This window comes from Thamnophis sirtalis, unplaced genomic scaffold (genome assembly GCF_051295495.1).
Source record: "Thamnophis sirtalis isolate CommonGarterSnake01/CBP01778 unplaced genomic scaffold, rThaSir2_p1.2 scaffold_10, whole genome shotgun sequence".
NCBI lineage: Eukaryota > Metazoa > Chordata > Lepidosauria > Squamata > Natricidae > Thamnophis > Thamnophis sirtalis.
In genome coordinates this window covers 23,233,493-23,251,411 of record NW_028261390.1, presented here as the reverse complement: position 1 = coordinate 23,251,411, position 17,919 = coordinate 23,233,493, and the positions used below count along the sequence as shown (strand labels likewise).

At 38.9% G+C, this 17,919-nt stretch overlaps 1 protein-coding gene across 1 annotated transcript in view; it reads right to left on the bottom strand.

Moving 5' to 3' along the window:
• Positions 1-10,580: 10,580 nt before the first annotated feature.
• ENPEP (glutamyl aminopeptidase) overlaps positions 10,581-17,919 on the bottom strand; it is a 61,286-nt gene continuing 53,947 nt past the window's right edge. The window contains exons 18-20 of the mRNA XM_087724214.1: positions 15,320-15,460; positions 13,276-13,357; positions 10,581-11,139 (exon numbers count right to left, since the gene is read on the bottom strand). Coding sequence (XP_087580340.1) covers positions 10,999-11,139; positions 13,276-13,357; positions 15,320-15,460 — 364 coding nt within the window. The 3' untranslated portion in view covers positions 10,581-10,998. The remainder of the gene's footprint in view (positions 11,140-13,275; positions 13,358-15,319; positions 15,461-17,919) is intronic.

Below are 17,919 nucleotides of genomic sequence, written 5' to 3'. Positions count from 1 at the left end.
CACATTTGAATAGAGGCTAGAAAGCAAATGTTGACTTACTTTCAGTCTATTGTTGGCTAAAAAGGTCAGATATTTGGAATTTATTTTGTTTTCCAAGGTGGGCTATTTTTATTTAATCAACCCTTTCATACAAAGCTGCCCCATAATGTTACTAAGATACAGCTCTCTTAAAATTAAGTTTAAAATATAGTTCCAGTCAGAACAAGGTCCTTCAGACAAACCTATTGAGAAATGAAATCCAACAGTCAGCATATCCAGAAAAACAAAAGTGTATAATAGCATAAAATATTTCAGCTTCAAAATCAATTTTTTTCAGGACTGGACATTTTCAGTCCTTCATGAATACATGTCGTTGCATTTATTTTTAAATACTGTGGTGCCACACTTTTTTCTGTCATCTTTGTTCTCTCTCTTTCCATTCCCAGATCTCTATTTCAATAATATTTTTTTTAAATTGTAAGTCCTGAAAGCTTTCCTATAAACTAAACTAGTTCTAATATTTCAGAAGGAATTGCTCCCTCTAGTGATGTCATACTAGAACTGACATCTTCAGGTGTAACACTGCCATTGAATTGTGTCTTAATTTAAGAGTTCAGCATATATTAGAGATGTACCTCATTTTATCGTCCTTTGCTTTATTGCATTTCATAGATATTGCATCTTTTGTCAAGAGTTCTCCACCAGCAAAAATATTGCAACTCACTGAAGGCTCAGGTGAGGCTTAGCATTTTTTTTAAGCAATACTGTGAAGTCTTTTTAAATTAAAGTATATACATTTTTAAGGACACAATGCTATTGCACATTCGATAGACTATATAGTGTAGTGTAAACATAACTTTTATATGCATTGGAAAACTAAAAGTTTGTGTGATTCATTTCATAGGTAATCTTCAACTTATCACCAATCACTTAGCGAGTATTTGAAATTACAACAGACCTTTCCAAAGCTACTTATGACCTGGGTTTGAAGTTGGAACAGCTGCCCTCCTGTGGTCACATGATAGAAATTTGGGCAGTCAGCAGTTGGCCTGCATTAATGGCTTTTTTCCAGGGTTCTGTGATCACATGACCACAATTTATTACTTTTTTTTTTTTTTTTTGCCAGAAATCAACTTTTACTTCCAAAAACGTTCATTGCGGACAATGGATTGACTTAACAACTACAGTGTTCTCTGAATGACTGCAGTGGTTGCTTCATGAAAGGTAATAAAATCAGGTGCAATCATATGGCAACCCACTTAATGTCTGATGTACAACCATAATTCTGGGTTCAATTCCAGTTGTGAGTCGAGGTCTATATGATTTGCAATATTTGCTTTATTGCGGTGGCCTAATACTTTCATTGGCATGAATAGAGCTTTAGGTACCGCACTTTAAATTTACCTGTTTTAGGCAGAACCTATCATTCACAGGGATGCGGTGACTCAGTGGCTAACACGCTGAGCTTGTCAATCAGAAAGATCAGCAGTTCGGCAGTTGAATCCCTAGTGCCATATAACAGAGTGAGCTCCCATTACTTTTCCCAGCTCCTGCCAACTTAGCAGTTCAAAAGCATGTAAAAATGCAAGTAGAAAAATAGGAACCACCTTTGGTGGAAAGGTAGCAGCGTTCTGTGTGCCTTTGGCATTTAATCATGCCGGCCACATGACTAAGGAGACATCTTTGGACAGTGCTGGCTCTTTGGCTTTGAAATGGAGATGAGCACTACCCCATAGAGTCAGGAATGACTAGCACATATGTGCAAGGGGAAGCTTTACCTCTACCTTATCATTTCCTGAGCCTGATAAACTGAAGACGGCTTTAGTTTTCTTTTTTTCAAATATCATTCATATCAATATCAATATCTTCTCCCACAAAGCATTTTTAAAACGGAGAGGATTTTTCAAAACTAGTGTTTGTGTCTTGTAAGAAAAACACATATTGATTATAGCAGTGGTGTCAAACTCATGTCGTCACGTATCACAACTTTTTTCTCTTTCACTAAAATGGGAGTGGGGTGGCCAGCACGTGACACATCCAGTCCGTGGGCCTCGAGTTTGACACCCCTGGATTATACCATGGTTTGTCTACTGGAGTGTTAAGTCTGTGTGAAGTGACTTACAATTGCTTCAGCATAAAGATTCTATGGAAGGAAATGTAGCAGTGGTAGGTTGCAGGCAGTATGCCCCAGTACGGACATATCAGAGCCTGCCCAGAACACCGGGTATCGTTCCGGTACGGTGCTCCAGAAGACCTACCTCCCGCCCGCGCTCCTTACCTGTCTTTAAACTCACTCTTCGGCATTTCCGTGCACATGCATGGCGCATACAGTGCCTGTGCAATGCTCCACCTAGCAGCTGGAGAGTTGTGGAGCCTCGTGGAGTGTCGCTGGAGTGTAAGATGCATGTGCGCGCTGCACGTGTGTGCACATGTGCTGCAAAAATTCATGTGGAGGACGCTGGACCCTGTTGCAACTGTATCGGTTGCAATGGGATCCGGAACCCACCACTGAACTGTAGTGACACTATTCACATTGTTTAAAGTAAGGGCCTATCTGATTTGACTCAATATATTCAGTGGCCCTGAACACCCTTCAGGCCAATGCTACAGGCGAGAATTTGTCTGAACCTTTTCTTCCAGTGCTGGTTCAAATACTTCCAGGTTTGCTAACTTTGGGATGACCCACAATATGCCCTCAAATCATCCAGCCTTGAAGTCCTTCAGTGCGTAAAACTATTGGAGAGACATCTGGAGTAAGCCTTGCTCTGCAGTGCTTACCAAAGAAGATGCAGGGTGTTTGCATGGACTGTTTGTCTTCTCCCTTGGCTAACGTTGTAGAAGATTTCCAACTTACTTCCTCCTGATCACTCACTTCTCCTTACCACAGAGAGAGCATGCTGTTTGCCTCTTTGCCAATTCCAAAGAGAGTGGAAAATATTTGGTGGACCTCTGGGTTGCGTCATGCTAGACCACTTTGACACAAACATGAGCAATCTCCCCGTACCTGCTGAAGCCATGAAGCAGAGGTAGATGAGGCCAATCTGGTGGCTTTCATAGTCTCTTAGAACCTTGGAGTGTGCATTGCTTTGCAGATGGTGCTTCATTTGAACTTTTGTCAAAGTGAAGATTACCTTTGAAGCTTCACAGTGCTAGTGGTTTTTACAATAGGCACCTCTGAGAGGATTATGATGTTCACATGTTACTATTGTTTTACTTCTTTATCATTTGGGTCACTTGCTAGCATTTAGATGATGGCAGCCATGCTTGATGCACACACACACACACACACACACACACACACACACACACACACACACAGAAACATTTTTGCTGATAAATAAATGAAGGGAGACTACTATAGATCTATTTAAGCTATTTAGCTCTCATCAGCTAGCCATACCATTGCTTGATCTGAACTTGGTCTTCTATGGAAGGAAATGTAGCAGTGGTAGGTTGCAGGCTGTACGCCCTGGTACGGACATATTGGAGCCTGCCCAGAACACCGGGTACCGTTCCAGTACGGTGCTCCAGAGCCCCCCCCCCACCAGGGCACACCCGGTGCTTTGGCAAAAAGAAAAAAAAACATTAAATTAGTCCCCTGGCTCAGCTGATAAGGAAGGAGAGCTTGTGGCTTAGAGTTTAACACAACTACCTAATATGTAAAAATAGCCCAAGTTTGAATCCCAGTAAGGGGAAGGCTAGCTGATGAGAGCTAAATAGCTTAAATAGATCTATACTAGTCTCCCTTCATTTATTTATCAACAAAAATGTAACACAAAATAGTTTGTCATGTAAGCGACTGCTAGAAGGCTCCTGGAGTGGGACTGAAAGGCGAAAGGGAAGCAATATGCTTCCTTCCATATTTGGGCACACCAGGTGCTTTGACAAAAAGAAAAAAACTATACAGACACACACAGAGAAGAAGAGACAGATATTGCAGTCTCTGGAACTTAAAATATATTACCCACTTAGCTTTCGTTAGCCTCTGCTAACATCGTCAGAGTGTAAAACCTACCATTGAAGAGATATCTGCATTTATACTAATCAATTTGGCCATTGTGCATGATATATATCACGTATGATTTGGTTTTGCAAGAAAACTTTCATGGGTTGACTTAATTATATTAAACAATTTAATTGGTTGTTAGTTGAAGTAAAAAAATACCATTACATGAATCATAGAATCTTTAGGGCATTTTTCATTAGACAAGTTCAGCTGTAGTTTTTTTTTTCTTTTCTTTTTTAATTAAAAGACATCCTAGCTCTGTTGCTTAAGGCTTTTTTTCCTTTTTTTTTTTAAAGTTACATCTGAAGCATTGGTAAGAATCATTTGATACCTTTGCAGACAAATTACACAATTATCCAGCATTATGATATTTGTAAAGCATTTGTCTTTCTTGCTGCTATACTTGTTGGAAGGAATTACTTTTAATATCTAGAAAGGGCCATTTTTTGCCTCTTTATAGTTACCGGTTTCTTGTAACAAGTATAATAACTGCATTAACAATGTAGTATCTTAGACAACGCAGCAGAAAACTCTACATGTTCCATTGCAGTTAACAATTCCTCATTTCTTTCAAAGCCCATAAAGTGCATGTCAACATTTCAATCCTTAGCGATGGATTATTATTCATTGTTTATTTTCTAGATTACCATATTGAGTCTAAAAAAAATATTCAGGCGGGCACAAGATGGCAGCAAAGAGATACAGTAAACAATAAATATTTACTGACTGACAGGAATTTTGCAGCCCAAATATGGTACCCTAGGGCGCGTAGGGATGGTCACAATTAGTCTTTAAAAAAAACCAAGATGGTTCCCACATTGTTGTGGTTCAAGCTCCACCTGTTTGTATATGTGTTGCAAATGATAAACAGGTACCACAGAAACCATCTTGCCTTTTCCGGTCATACTTCGTGTCCCAAGGCTGCAGAAGCCCTACATACGTTTGGGAGTAACCTCTAGAGCATGGGTGTCAAACTTGATCGTGGCACAGGCTGGATCATAATGTACCATGATGTTTTTTGTTTTTGCGGAGCAAAGTTGGGTGTGACCTGAGTGTGACATATCTGGTGACATATCTGGTCCATGGGCCGCCAGTTTGACAGGCCTGCTCTAAAGGCTTACAACTCAATGATAACTTGCAATGCAATTAAACAGCACATGGTAAATTGATGTTATTAACCGAGTTTAACCCAGTTCCTCGCCTTTCCTCATCCCGACTCCCACTCCAGCCATTCAATATTTTTTGTTGTTGCTGTTTGACAGAATGGCTGCTGGATGAGAGGCAAAATTAGGGACCACTTGGAGCGGTTTATCTAATTTATGGAGTTTATGGAAGGAAGATGGTCATGTGAAGAAGGGCATTAGAATGTCAGCGGCCTCAACTCGACCTCCATTAATTTAGCCTAAAAACGAAAAATCTGTATTTTCTTATGGGCAATTTCACCTCATTTCTTTTTTTTCCAAAGTCAAGAAACTGCATGACAACATTTGGGAAACTCCTGCAAGTTTTCCAATTTGCAAATTATAAATTAGGTTGGTTTGTATTTGTCCACATCTTTATTCCAGGTAAAATAAAATGCGTCACAGACTCTCTCCCCAAATATTTTAGTGGCAGAATGCAAGAGGAAATAACATACAAATCATTTACTTCATGCTCTTACTTATGTCGCCTTATGGGGGAGAATCCTAAGTAGAAAAATAAAACAAAAAGGCAACTTTTCTTCAAGATAGCATCGCAAGCAGAGGTGGTATTCAGCCAGTTTGGACCGGTCCAGGCAAACTGGTAGCACCCACGATCAATTGGCTCTGCCCACCTTCCCTGCCCTATCCTGTCCTTTATTTCCTGCTTTCTAGCTCATCTCAATGGTGCAGCACAGCTGATTTCTGCCCCTTGCTGTTCTACTTACTGTTGCAGACTTGGGAGATAAGCAGCTGAACTTTGAAACCAATCACAAAAGGAGACTGAATCCTCTAAACAGGAAACACTTGATTATTCATTGTTTTCAGTTTTTATTAGGTAAAGGTAAAGGTTCCCCTTGCACATATGTGCTAGTCATTTCTGACTCTAGGGGGTGGTGCTCATCTCCGTTTCAAAGCCGAAGAGCCAGCGCTGTCCGAAGACATCTCCATGGTCATGTAGCCATCGTGACTAAATGCCGAATGTGCACGGAACGCTGTTACCTTCCCACCAAAGGTGGTTCCTATTTTTCTACTTGCATTTTTATGTGCTTTCAAACTGCTAGGTTGGGAGAAGTTGGGACAAGTAATGGGAGCTCACTCCATTACGCGGCACTAGGGATTCGAACTGCCGAACTTCCGATCTTTCTGATTGACAAGTTCAGCGTCTTAGCTACTGAGCCACCACATCCAGTTTTTATTACTCATGGATAAAATGCTAATAAATAAAATTAGCCTGTGATAATGATCTTCTGAAGTTAGGAACAGCAAAATGAAACTATAGTAAATACCATAATACTGCAAAGAATGTTTATTTAAACTAAGTCTTTGTAACTTACAACTTCAAGGCTATTTGCCCACCCACCCCCCAAAAAAATCTTTTATGTAGCACCCAGGGTCCCTTTAAGCATTAAAAATCAAATTGTATTTTTAATGTGACATTGAAATTATGAAATACACAATATAAGACATCACTATTTTTATTTGTTTTTCTGAACTGTGCTCATTTTTTAAGTGTGGTCCCTAATCTCAAGGAAGTCATGTCTCCCAATATGTGCCAAATGTTCTTATGCCTTAAACAATAAGGCAGCTTAAAATGTTAATTGTTTGCAATGACTCTTTTTGCCAATAGAGGCTGCTATTAATACATAATGATAAAATGTAAGTTTGTATACCTGCAACAGTATTAATGAAATTTACTATTTTGATTTGTAATATTAGAACTACTTAATCTGTTTGTTTTTCCAGCAAGTGTGGAATAAAAAGTAGGAATAAATACATTTTTTCTTTGTAAAATGTATTATGTCTACATTTAAATGTAGCCTCAACTAATTGCAATAATCTTTTTGATATTCTGAGGTTTTTTACACTCATTGTGATTGTCCAAAGCATGTATACAAATCTATGCAATAGATTTAATCTATGCTCATTAAAATAACAAAAAATCATGCACTTACAGTTGTGAAGATTGTATTTATCCCTATATTGGAAAAAGGGCACACACAATTATGTCTCTTAGAAGACTAATTGTCCAAAACAGCATAAGGATACTGAGAATTGCAAACAAAATGAAAACATAAGATGAAATAAATTTAAAACTGGGTAACTAATAAACTGAGCAGACATATTCATGCCTACATATTCCCCATATTGATTCTAGGTACCAGTTTGCACCTGAAGCCATGCACGATGAACACCACAGGAGAGAAGCCCATCCTTTTTCCATGATCCAGTGTGATGTAATGAAGAGAATGGAAAAAACATGGCTGTACAACCCAAAGCTTTCTTTAGGAGAGAAAAATGTGTTTTTGTGTGTGTGTGTCTCTGTGTGTGTCTGTGTGTGTGTGTGTGTGGCACTGTAGCCAGATTATCCTCTCCTACATCTGCAGATATCAAGCTATATTACAATGATTTAGATTACTAGTCTACTTGAGAGTAAGAGAGGTGACTTTGATAGAAATACGCAAGAACTGATACATAAGCAAAGGGGGCTAAAACATGATTTAAGTCTCCGAAAGCAAGGTAGTATTTGGAAGCAACTCAGGAAAACTTCTCTCCAATTCATTGGTCATAAGGAGGAGGGGGATCAGGAACAATCAGTTTCTGTTATTAAATATGCTTGCCTTTACTGTAATTTTTTTAAAAAATCATCTGGCTTTCAAGAAGAGATTGGATTGCCATTTGTCAGAAATGGTATAGGTAGGGTTTTCTGCTTGGGTATGGGGTTGGACTAGATGACCTACAAGGTCCCTTGCAACTCTGTTAATCTAATCTAGTCTAGTCAGTCTAGTTTAGTCTTCTTCTGCAGCTGGTTTTTTCCTGGTCTGATCTATCTTGTGGGGATGATAGTTTTGCTACACTACTGATTATTTCAGGGACTGGAAATACAACCTCTCAAGCGTATTACTGCAATTATATAAAAGCATAAAAACTTCAGATTAAATTATCAATCAATATTTATTATCAATTAATCAATATTTATTCAGTCACAGAACAGCAAATAAAACAAAACATCATAATTAATTAAAGTAAAAGAGGAAGACATAACATTCTGAAATATGTAAAAGAAGAGAGGAGATACTACAGTGGACCATACCAACTATAGAAGAGTTCTTGGCTGTGGTCAGTGAAGTTAAATCAGATAGTGAGAACTTAAAAATGATAAAACAACCAAGTGAAGAATGGAGATAATTCCTGCATAGAAGGGACAATATAAGAGAACATGTTCCATTACCTTAACTATTCCTCCACCTCATGGATACAAAAGGATGTTTTAGATCTTCTTAGGAGCAGGGCATTAAATTTAGTCAAGGATAAAATAAAGGTTCCCCTCGCACATATGTGCTAGTCATTCCCAAGTCTATTTGCATTTTTTACATTTTCTATTTGCATTTCAAACTGCTAGGTTGGCAGAAGCTGGGACAAATAACGAGAGCTCATTCCGTTACGCGGCACTAGGGATTCGAACTGTGTAACTGCTGTCATTTCTGATTGACAAGCTCAGCATCTTAGCCACTGAGCCACCACATCCCTTTAGTTAGATAAGCCTTTCTAAATTTTGAACCGTTATGAAACTTAGGTATCTGACTGGTCAGAGAAAATATGCAAAATATTGTAGCTCAAAAATATTTTTCTGTGTGGAACTGATGAATCTGATTGCAGCTCTGATCGATAGCCCATTGTTTAAGATCTGCTGATGCAATTCACAGCCCTTCAGGGTAAGAGCTGCCCATGTAAAGCCATAGCATTGCAGTTGAGTAAGTATTGTCTGGCACCAGGAAAAGTGAAAGTCATGATTAAAGGGGTCAAATTGGGGGGAGGGGGAGTTTTCTATTTTAAGTAGGCTGGCTTCAAGGCAAAATATCCCATTTGGAATGAAGTAATGGCTCAGTGGCTAAGATGCTGAGTTTGTTGATCAGTAAGGTCAGCAGTTTGGCGGTTTGAATCCCTAGTGCCAACGGCGTGAGCTCCTGTTACTTGTCCCAGCTTCCATCAACCTAGCAGTTCAAAAGCACATAAAAATGCAAGTAGAAAAATAGGGACCACCTTGGTGGAAAGGTAGCAGCGTTCCGTGCGCCTTTGGCATTTAGTCATTGGGTTTAGTCATTAGAGGTCGGGAACGACTAACACATATGCGCAAGGGGAACCTTTACCTTTACCTTTAGATCTCAGAAGCTAGAACTGAACTCTTTCAAGAGAAAGAAATAACCTGAACTCAAAAGAGACGCTGGGCTCAGATCTCAGCTGAGAAAAAAAAAATGCTGCAGGTATATTTCAGCTCCTTTGGAGAAGTGGAAAGATTGTAAAGTTGATGCTGTTTTTGTGCATTTAAGCTGACATAATGGGACTTAAAGCTGGCATGGGATTTATGGTTGCCTGCCACATGGAAAACAATATCCAGATATTTCAAGGTCTTAATTTGCTCTACTGGATGATTGTTTCATATCAGACATGTCCCTTGGTTTTGGACTAATTAATTCCTAGCTGTTTTTCTCAGCAGGGCTCAGCTGCTGTATAAAGTGCCCATTTCAGAAAGAGTAAATTATTTTGTTTATAAAATTGTATAGTAGCCTTTTTCATTGTTAAAATCCAATCTCCGATGGCTGAATTTTTTTCAAGATTGTTAAAATGTGAGAGAGATTTTAGTGTTTGCATATAAGATTATATGATACATGGAGGTGAGAGCCGGACGTTAAAAAATAAATTTAAAAAATTTAAAAAGGCCAAAGAAGCAGTACCCACCAATTAAAATGTTGCTGGCTCCTCTTTTGAGTGATAACAGCTTTTCAGGGTTCAAGATGAGAATTTTTAGATCAAGCCTGCTACCAAAGATTCTTTACCTGAAATTTCGGAATATGCATTTTTCTCTTGCCAGAGATATAATCTTTAACAAAGCTATGGGTTTCTCAAAATCACTTTAAAACAGAGGTGTCAAACTCAAGGATCCGGGGACCCGGTTGCTTAGATCTGGCCTGCGGGATTGCCCTGGAAACAGCAGACTGGCCTGCGGTGCCTCTGCTAGCGAAAACAGATCTCCCTTGGGCTGTGGGCACACCTCCCAAGCTATGCTTTCGCTGGCAGAGGGTTGCAGGAGGCTGTTACAGCCAAAAATGGAGCTCATTTTGTTGGCAGAGTGCTCAGGCCACCACAGGCACCCCGACATGAGTGATCTCGAGCTGTCCATGACTACCTCGGCCACAGTCATCTTGCCTCCTTCAGGTCAATCAAATCCCTGATGTGGCCCTCAATGAAATCGAGTTTGACACCCTTGCTTTAGACTAATCACTTTATTCTGTCTGTCTGTCTCTCAAAGTTTTCTGATTTCTTCCCTCCTCCCTGCCAACATTGGATTGTGCTTTTATTTTTTAACAGAATATATACACATTATCTTTTTTTCTGAATAGAGGCAAAGCCCTCCCTTTGGAATGGATTCTCTGAAGTTTTATTTGGAAGGGCCTCCTGAACACATGGAATAATAAATATTTTTGTATAAAAGTTTCGTTTTCAGCGTGGCGAATATGTGGTTAAGTACAAACATCAGTAATGCTCGTAAAGGTAATGGAGATCCTATAATTATGTTTGTGCAAATGACAATTTACATTTTGTCCAATTAAAATGTGAACAAATGTTCTAAGAGATTAGAAACATTTATAGGAATATTTAAGAATGACTTGGCTATTTTCAATATGTATTTCAATAAATTAAGATATTTCAAAGTTGACAGATCTGTCAAAATCGAAAAGTAGTATTTCTGCAAATTACATGCTGGTGCGATTTAAAAAAAAAATCCTAAGAATTTTCATGAGGACTGAGACAAAATTATACAAAGTTTGGCTGTTATAAATCTTTAAGCCAGGTTGCTATGTCATCTCGGTATAGTTTTAGCCATTCGATGTTGCTCTTTGTAGTTTCCAAAGCTTGCTTTCTTGAGGCTTCTCCTGCTCCAGCATCAGGATATCTCTCAAAGAAATTTTCCATCTAAAGAAGATAAAACATGTGCAAATATTAACAACATGGAACTGGTTTCTCAGAAGACCAAACAGTTTCGTGTATCTCCAGTTTGCAGAATTTTTCATAGATCTACAAGTCAATAATTATCAAATATATTTTGTAAATAGGCTTTGAGCTTGGTTATACCTGATGGGTCGTTATGCATCTAAGTTTAACACTATGCATCGGCTTTGGAATGAAGCCTGAATTCTGAAGCAGATCAGAGTAATTCAAAACAGATTATAATTTACACAACATAGAGTGAACACTTTTTATCACACCTGATTTTGATTTCAAACTTCACTCTTGATTTGTTGTACTGGAATTTTGGTGCATTATGGTTGTCATGCTAAAATTTACTGGTTGAAAGAAATACCAGGGTGGGGAGAAGGAGGAGACCAAGTCATTCTTAAATAGTGACCAAGATGTACACCTCAACTCAAAGTGACCCTTCCAATCACTCTGGTTCAAGTGACTCATGTCATCCTATCAGCAGGAATCTGGAGAATTCTTGAAGCCAAAGATAACTTTTGTTTTACCATTCACACCATCTGATTTTTTTACTAGACTTTCACCCATCATTGCGTGACTGTGTTTGATGTGTTATCTTAACTAGCTGATAGAAAAAGACCAATGAGCCAATCTTTTAGATTTCTGATGATTTTGAACGTCAGATGCACAAGATGTGCATGATCAAATGTTACCATCATTAACTCCTCTGCTATATAGCTGTTTTACAGTCCCCAAGATATTCTTCATGAAAGTGCCATTTTTCTGCAAAATCTCCCCACACAGCAAGGACCTTATAGAATTTAAAACTTTTTTTAAGTAGCAAAACTTGAAAGTCCTTGCAATTGACTCATCTCCTTTAGTGGTCTAGCTTTTCTTAAACTTATATTTTGTTCTGATTTTTTCTTTAAAAAAAGAGTTACTTACTTGCTAACGTTCCTCTTTTCATTTTAAAGAATAATTATGTCTGAACTAGGAAATGTCCCCCACAGATGTTAGATTATTCACAGACTGTAAACATTCTTGGTTATAACTTCCCATATTTCTTTTCTTCCTTAATAATATCTAATGAGTTGCTTGGTTTGGAATGTGTTAGTACTGGGCAGGGATGAAATTCAGCAGATTCTGACAAGTTCTGAGGAACCGGTAGTGAAAATTTTGAGTAGTTCGGAGAACTGGGAAATACCACCTCTGGCTGGTCACAGAGTGGGGTGGGAATGGAGATTTTGCAGTGTGCTTCCCCTGCTACGCCCACCATGCTACGCCCACAGAACTGGTAGTAAAAAAAATTGAATTTCACCACTGGTACTGGGGTATGTACAGGCCCTACTCTTGGTTTCCATGTACATTAAATTATTCCCCACCTTAAACTGAGTGAGTCACACAACTTTCAGAGACTATTTACAGGAAAACTAGAAAGAGTGGAAAAGAACAAGACTTTCTGACAAATGGGGAAAACAAAGAAAGATGACACATGAGCTAGGTGGCCATATAAGTCCTGAAAATAAATACATTTAGGATGGATTAGGAAACTTTATTGCCAGCAAGGACTGCAAATTCTTTTTCTTTTCTTTTTCTTTTTCTATCTTTTGAGGGTTGCAACAAACTTGAGGCTTGTGGCTGGATATGAAATTTTTCCCTTGATTTGTTATTGTTTTATTTTACTTTGTTTTGTGGAGGAGGAAGGGAGTTAGAGTTGATTGGCTTATATTGTACAGGTAGTCCTTTGGGGAACAGTGGCCTTCTGTGCTAGCTTTGAGCTGACCGGTACTGCTGTATGTATTGTAGTATTTTGTTTGCCACAAAAAATGGCAGGAGCAATATTCCTATTAGATTTCCATTACCAAGTTCTTGTTCTGGTTTTATCATTCTAGTTAATGCTTATATACATGCCCAATAAAACTGTTTTATTTTGAAGTGTCAGGAGACTATACAATCAGAACTCGGCAAACTTTTATGAGTTGCCAGTGCAACAATCAAGAAATCGCTTGCCCCTATCAATATCCATCTCATTAAATAGGTGCACCTAGAAGAGGAATGAGGAATAGTCCCTTGGCAGTTTTCATATTTAGAAAATTGGATAGCTGCACAGTAGCAAACCACGTTGTGTCTTACCTGCCAAAGCTGGAGCTCTGTGTTAAATGTGCCTGATATTCTTGATATTAGGCGACCAAGATTTCTATCATTAAGAGTGTATCTGTGAAAAAAGAAGATATTCATATTTGGCAATAGCAATAGCACTTAGACTTATATACCGCTTCATGGTGCTTTACAGCCCTCTCTAAGTGGTTTACAGAGTCAGCATATTGCACCCAACAATCTGGGTCCTCATTTTACTGACATCAGAAGGATGGAATTCTGCATCAACCTTGAGACGGTCAGAATTGAACTGCTGGCATTTGGCAAAATTAGCCTGCAATACTGCTTTCTAACCACTGTGCCACCGCGACTCCTTATACATGCAAAACGTGGTGGCTACTACATATTGGCTTTCAAGATAAAATAATTAGTGGAAACAGAATCATCATCATCATCTCTCAGCTAATGGCCACTTGATAAGGCGTGTTCATGCAGGGAGATTGCATCTGTATTCACAGGGGTGGGGCACACACAGGGGGGGTCACATGTTCATGCACGGTTGGCAGGGTTACGCGGGGGGTTGAACGTGCATTGCATTATGGATGTGTGCATGCACTCACTTTCAGCACACAGCAACAAAAAGGTTAGCAATCACGGGCATAGTCCATATACAGCACTAGCGGCTAGCCCAAGATATTTTGTGGTTTCCATAGAGGAGATATACTCAGGCAATGTGGTTTTTTAAAAGTTTTGTCAAATTTTGTTGTAAAATGTACAGTAGTTTGATTAGCATCTTTATCTAAACTAACTATTAGTTAATTGTACGTGATATGCCTTATAGATTAGTCATTGACTGTAATAAACTCAATCTTTCTCTTTCCCTCTTGCTACTGAAGAGCAAAAAACACATTTTTTTTTTCATTCCGAGGAGAAATGATGTGATTGGCAGGGGCGTCTTATTTTCACAGGACCAATGGAAGAGTCTCCTTCAAGCCAGAACCTGGGATGCAACCAACAATTTCTTCCAAAGATTTGCTGCCACAAAATACTCTGGCTTGATCCTGCTTTGATTGACCTTTTCTGTCCTTCGTTTTAATTCACCTTTTATATTTCCATAGACTATCTGAGTAGGAGAATCCAGAGGTTATTCCAATCATAGAAATAGCTCATTCTGTTTTTTTAAGCCAGAATCTGAATAGGGGACTTACGACCTATTGACTTGTTCAATTCCCTTTTCTAGCATGGCTCATCACAAATATCAGGCCCTGGAGGTTTAATACTCTTTCAGCTTCATCTGCAGCTATGCATTTCTTTCTTCGTCATGTGATGCGAGAAGAGGCACCAAATGTCTTGAGAAAGTTCTGTTTAAACTGTCAGCATTCCAAGTAACACAGTTTCTCACAGTAGAAAATATGGCAGGCCTAAAGGCCCAAATGTAAAAGATGGCTTTCAGGTCTGACATAAACATTACCATATTTTTTGGAGTATAAGATGCACATTTTTCCCTCAAAAAAGAGGCTGAAAATCTGGGTGCGTCTTATACACTGAATACAGCATTTTTTTGCCTCCTGAAACTATGCCCCCTTCACCAAAATGGCCGTGCATAGCCTTTAGGAGGCTTTCAGAGTGCTCCTGGGGGCTGGGGAGGGCAGAAATGAGTGAAAAACGGGCCATTTTTTTGCTAACTTTTGACCCCCCCCCAGTCGCACTCTATAAGCCTCCTAAAGGCTATTCATGCCCTTTTTTTGAAAAAAAAAACCAGGCCTGTTTTCACGAAAAACGGGCCATTTTTGGGAGGTCTGCAGAGTGCAATTTTTTTTTAAAAAAAATTGCCCCTTCAAAATCTTGGTGTATCTTATACTCCAAAAATATGGTATTTCTAAATTATGCAAACAACAATCTAAAGATGTTCTGTTTTCATAAAACAGAAAACAACTAAATGAAGGGAATTTATCTTCCAGCTTGGATAGCATGTGGAGATGTTAAAATCTGATATCCTTCTATTTAGGGGGGTTATTTTTCAACAAAAATCAAGGTGACTTCCAAAAGAGAGTGAAGTGTCTAGGGAGCCAGCACTTACCGTTTGACCAAATACTCCCAGTTGAGGCGTACCCAGTCCCATGCCATGGTTTTGCCATAACTATTTAAGGAGATGTATCTCAAGACTGTGAAGACATCTTGACTTCTTATGAGAGTGGTATTTTTGATGCAATTTAAGAATCTAGAAACGAAACAAGCAATTGTATCTGATGATTTGCACTTCATTAGGATAGTATAGAAAATGATATTTAAACTGCTTTTCTTGACCTAATTTACATGACATAAGAATTTTTTTAAAAAAAACACCAAATATCAGAATTCTCCAGACTTCTATCAAGAAAGATGAAAGGAGCATGTTGAATAGGAACCTTTAGACTAGACCTTCCTGATATATTTCTGAATAATAGGGCATTGGTTATGATCAGCGGTGAAATCCTCTGAAGTCTGCTACCGGTTCGGTGAGTCTGCTACCGAGTGTGCAATTTGGGTGCATGCCAGTGGTGGGTTTCAAAATTTTTTAGAACCTCTTCTGTAGGTGTGGCCTGCTTTGTGGGAGTGGCTTGCCAGCCATGTTACTGGGTGGGAGTGGCTTGTCGGCCATGTGACCAAGTGGGAGTGGCTTGGCAGTCATGTGACTGGGTGGGCATGACCAACTTGTAAAATGTGGTGAAACTCACTTAATAACGCTCTTGCTTAGCAACCAGAGTGTTGGCTCAGAAACTCTGGCATTTGAAGCACACAAGTCTTAAAGCTGTCAAGTTACAAGACCCTTGCACCCCTAACCCTTTAGAAAAAAAAACCCAGGGGTGTTCAAATTTGGCAGCTTGTGGACTTGTGGACTTCAACTCCCAGAATTCCTCCTCTTGCTCTTCATCTTGATGATGTCCGGATGGGCGGGAGGAGGGAGCTGGAACCGGTTCTAAATGGCACTGTAGATTTGTGGAACCTCTTCTATAGAAGAAGTTAGAACTGGCAGGAATCCACCCCTAGTGCATGCGCACCTGAGGCAGGCCCGTGCAATAGCAATAGTAATAGCAGTGGACTTATATACCGCTTCATAGGGCTTTCAGCCCTCTCTAAGCGGTTTACAGAGAGTCAGCATATTGCCCCCAACAATCTGGGTCCTCATTTTACCCACCTCGGAAGGATGGAAGGCTGAGTCAACCCTGAGCCGGTGAGATTTGAACCGCTGAACTGCTGATCTAGCAGTAGCCTGCAGTGCTGCATTTAACCACTGCGCCACCTTGGCAGTGCTAAAAAAGGAACATTTTGAAGGCTTCCAAGTCTGCAAAGGCAAGTAGAACAGCATGGAGTGGGGGGGGGGGAATCCGCTGTGCCACGCGATTTAGATTAGCTAGAAAACAAGAAATCTGACGATTCTAGCTAATATAAATTACACGTCACAGGTGATCGTCACTCAGCTGGTCATCGGAAATACCAGTTCGCCCGAACCAGTAGCATGTTTTACTACCAGTTCAGGCGAACCAATCCAAACCGGTAGCATTTCATCCCTGGTTATGATTCAGGCACTGTCCTAAGTCACTTGTGCCTCTTGGTTGTTTGGACAAAACACAACTCCCTTTCTGTTCAGTTTGCAAGATTATGGTGCTTATGGTGATTTAGGGAAGATGTCCATTATTTTTCTTGTTGATTAAAGAATCACCTGATCAATTTCAAGGAACTTTGCTTCACAGGCAGCAAAACACAGTATAAGTATAATCTTTATTGTCATTGTACTTAAATACAATGAAATTGGTTCAAAACTACTGCATTAGCAGCTTGATTATAAACTTGAAAGAGACAGAAATAAAATGAGATAGGGGAAATATTAGAACATAAGTTTTATAGAATAAATAAAAATAATAGATAGAAAGATTAGTTTACAGATGTTTGGCATTTTTTAAAAAAATGTATGTTTAAACAATATAATGGGGATTACTTAAATGCGATAAATGTGACAGAGATTATTGTTACCATGAATTGGATGAATATGAATGATACCCAGAACCAATTTTGTTCATACGCAATAGAGAAATGTTTAGATTGAACAAGAAAGATAGAGTTGAAGATATAGATAAGGATGAGAAGTTAGGCATTTTTTGTTGGTAACAATATAGTGAGGATTACTTAAATTTGATAAATGTGATAGATATTACTAATATTGTTACTGTGAATTGGATGAATATGAATGATAACTAGAACCAACCATGTACACACCCAAGATGGATGTTTAATAATAATAACAACAACAACAACAACAACAACAATAATAGGAACCACTTATATCCTCTGATGTTACTTTAACAGTTCCTAGGTCCTTTGTTAGGACTCGAGCTGTTGAGCTACCAACCAGCCCCAGAGGCTGTGAATCTCACCAAAGATTAACCACGCAGTAATAATGATAATAATAATGTTAATAATAATGTTAATAATAATAATAATAATAATAATAATAATAATAACAACAACAACAACAAAATGGATAGGCAAACTATTGTTTTAGGCAACCCTGTGTATGTGAAGCCATAACTCATGTCCCCAGTATAAAAACATTGGTGAAAAACTTGTTAGAAAGATAGCATTATATCTATTGGAAGATTAATCACAGATTTTTTTAAGAACCACTTGCTTCCTGCTAAA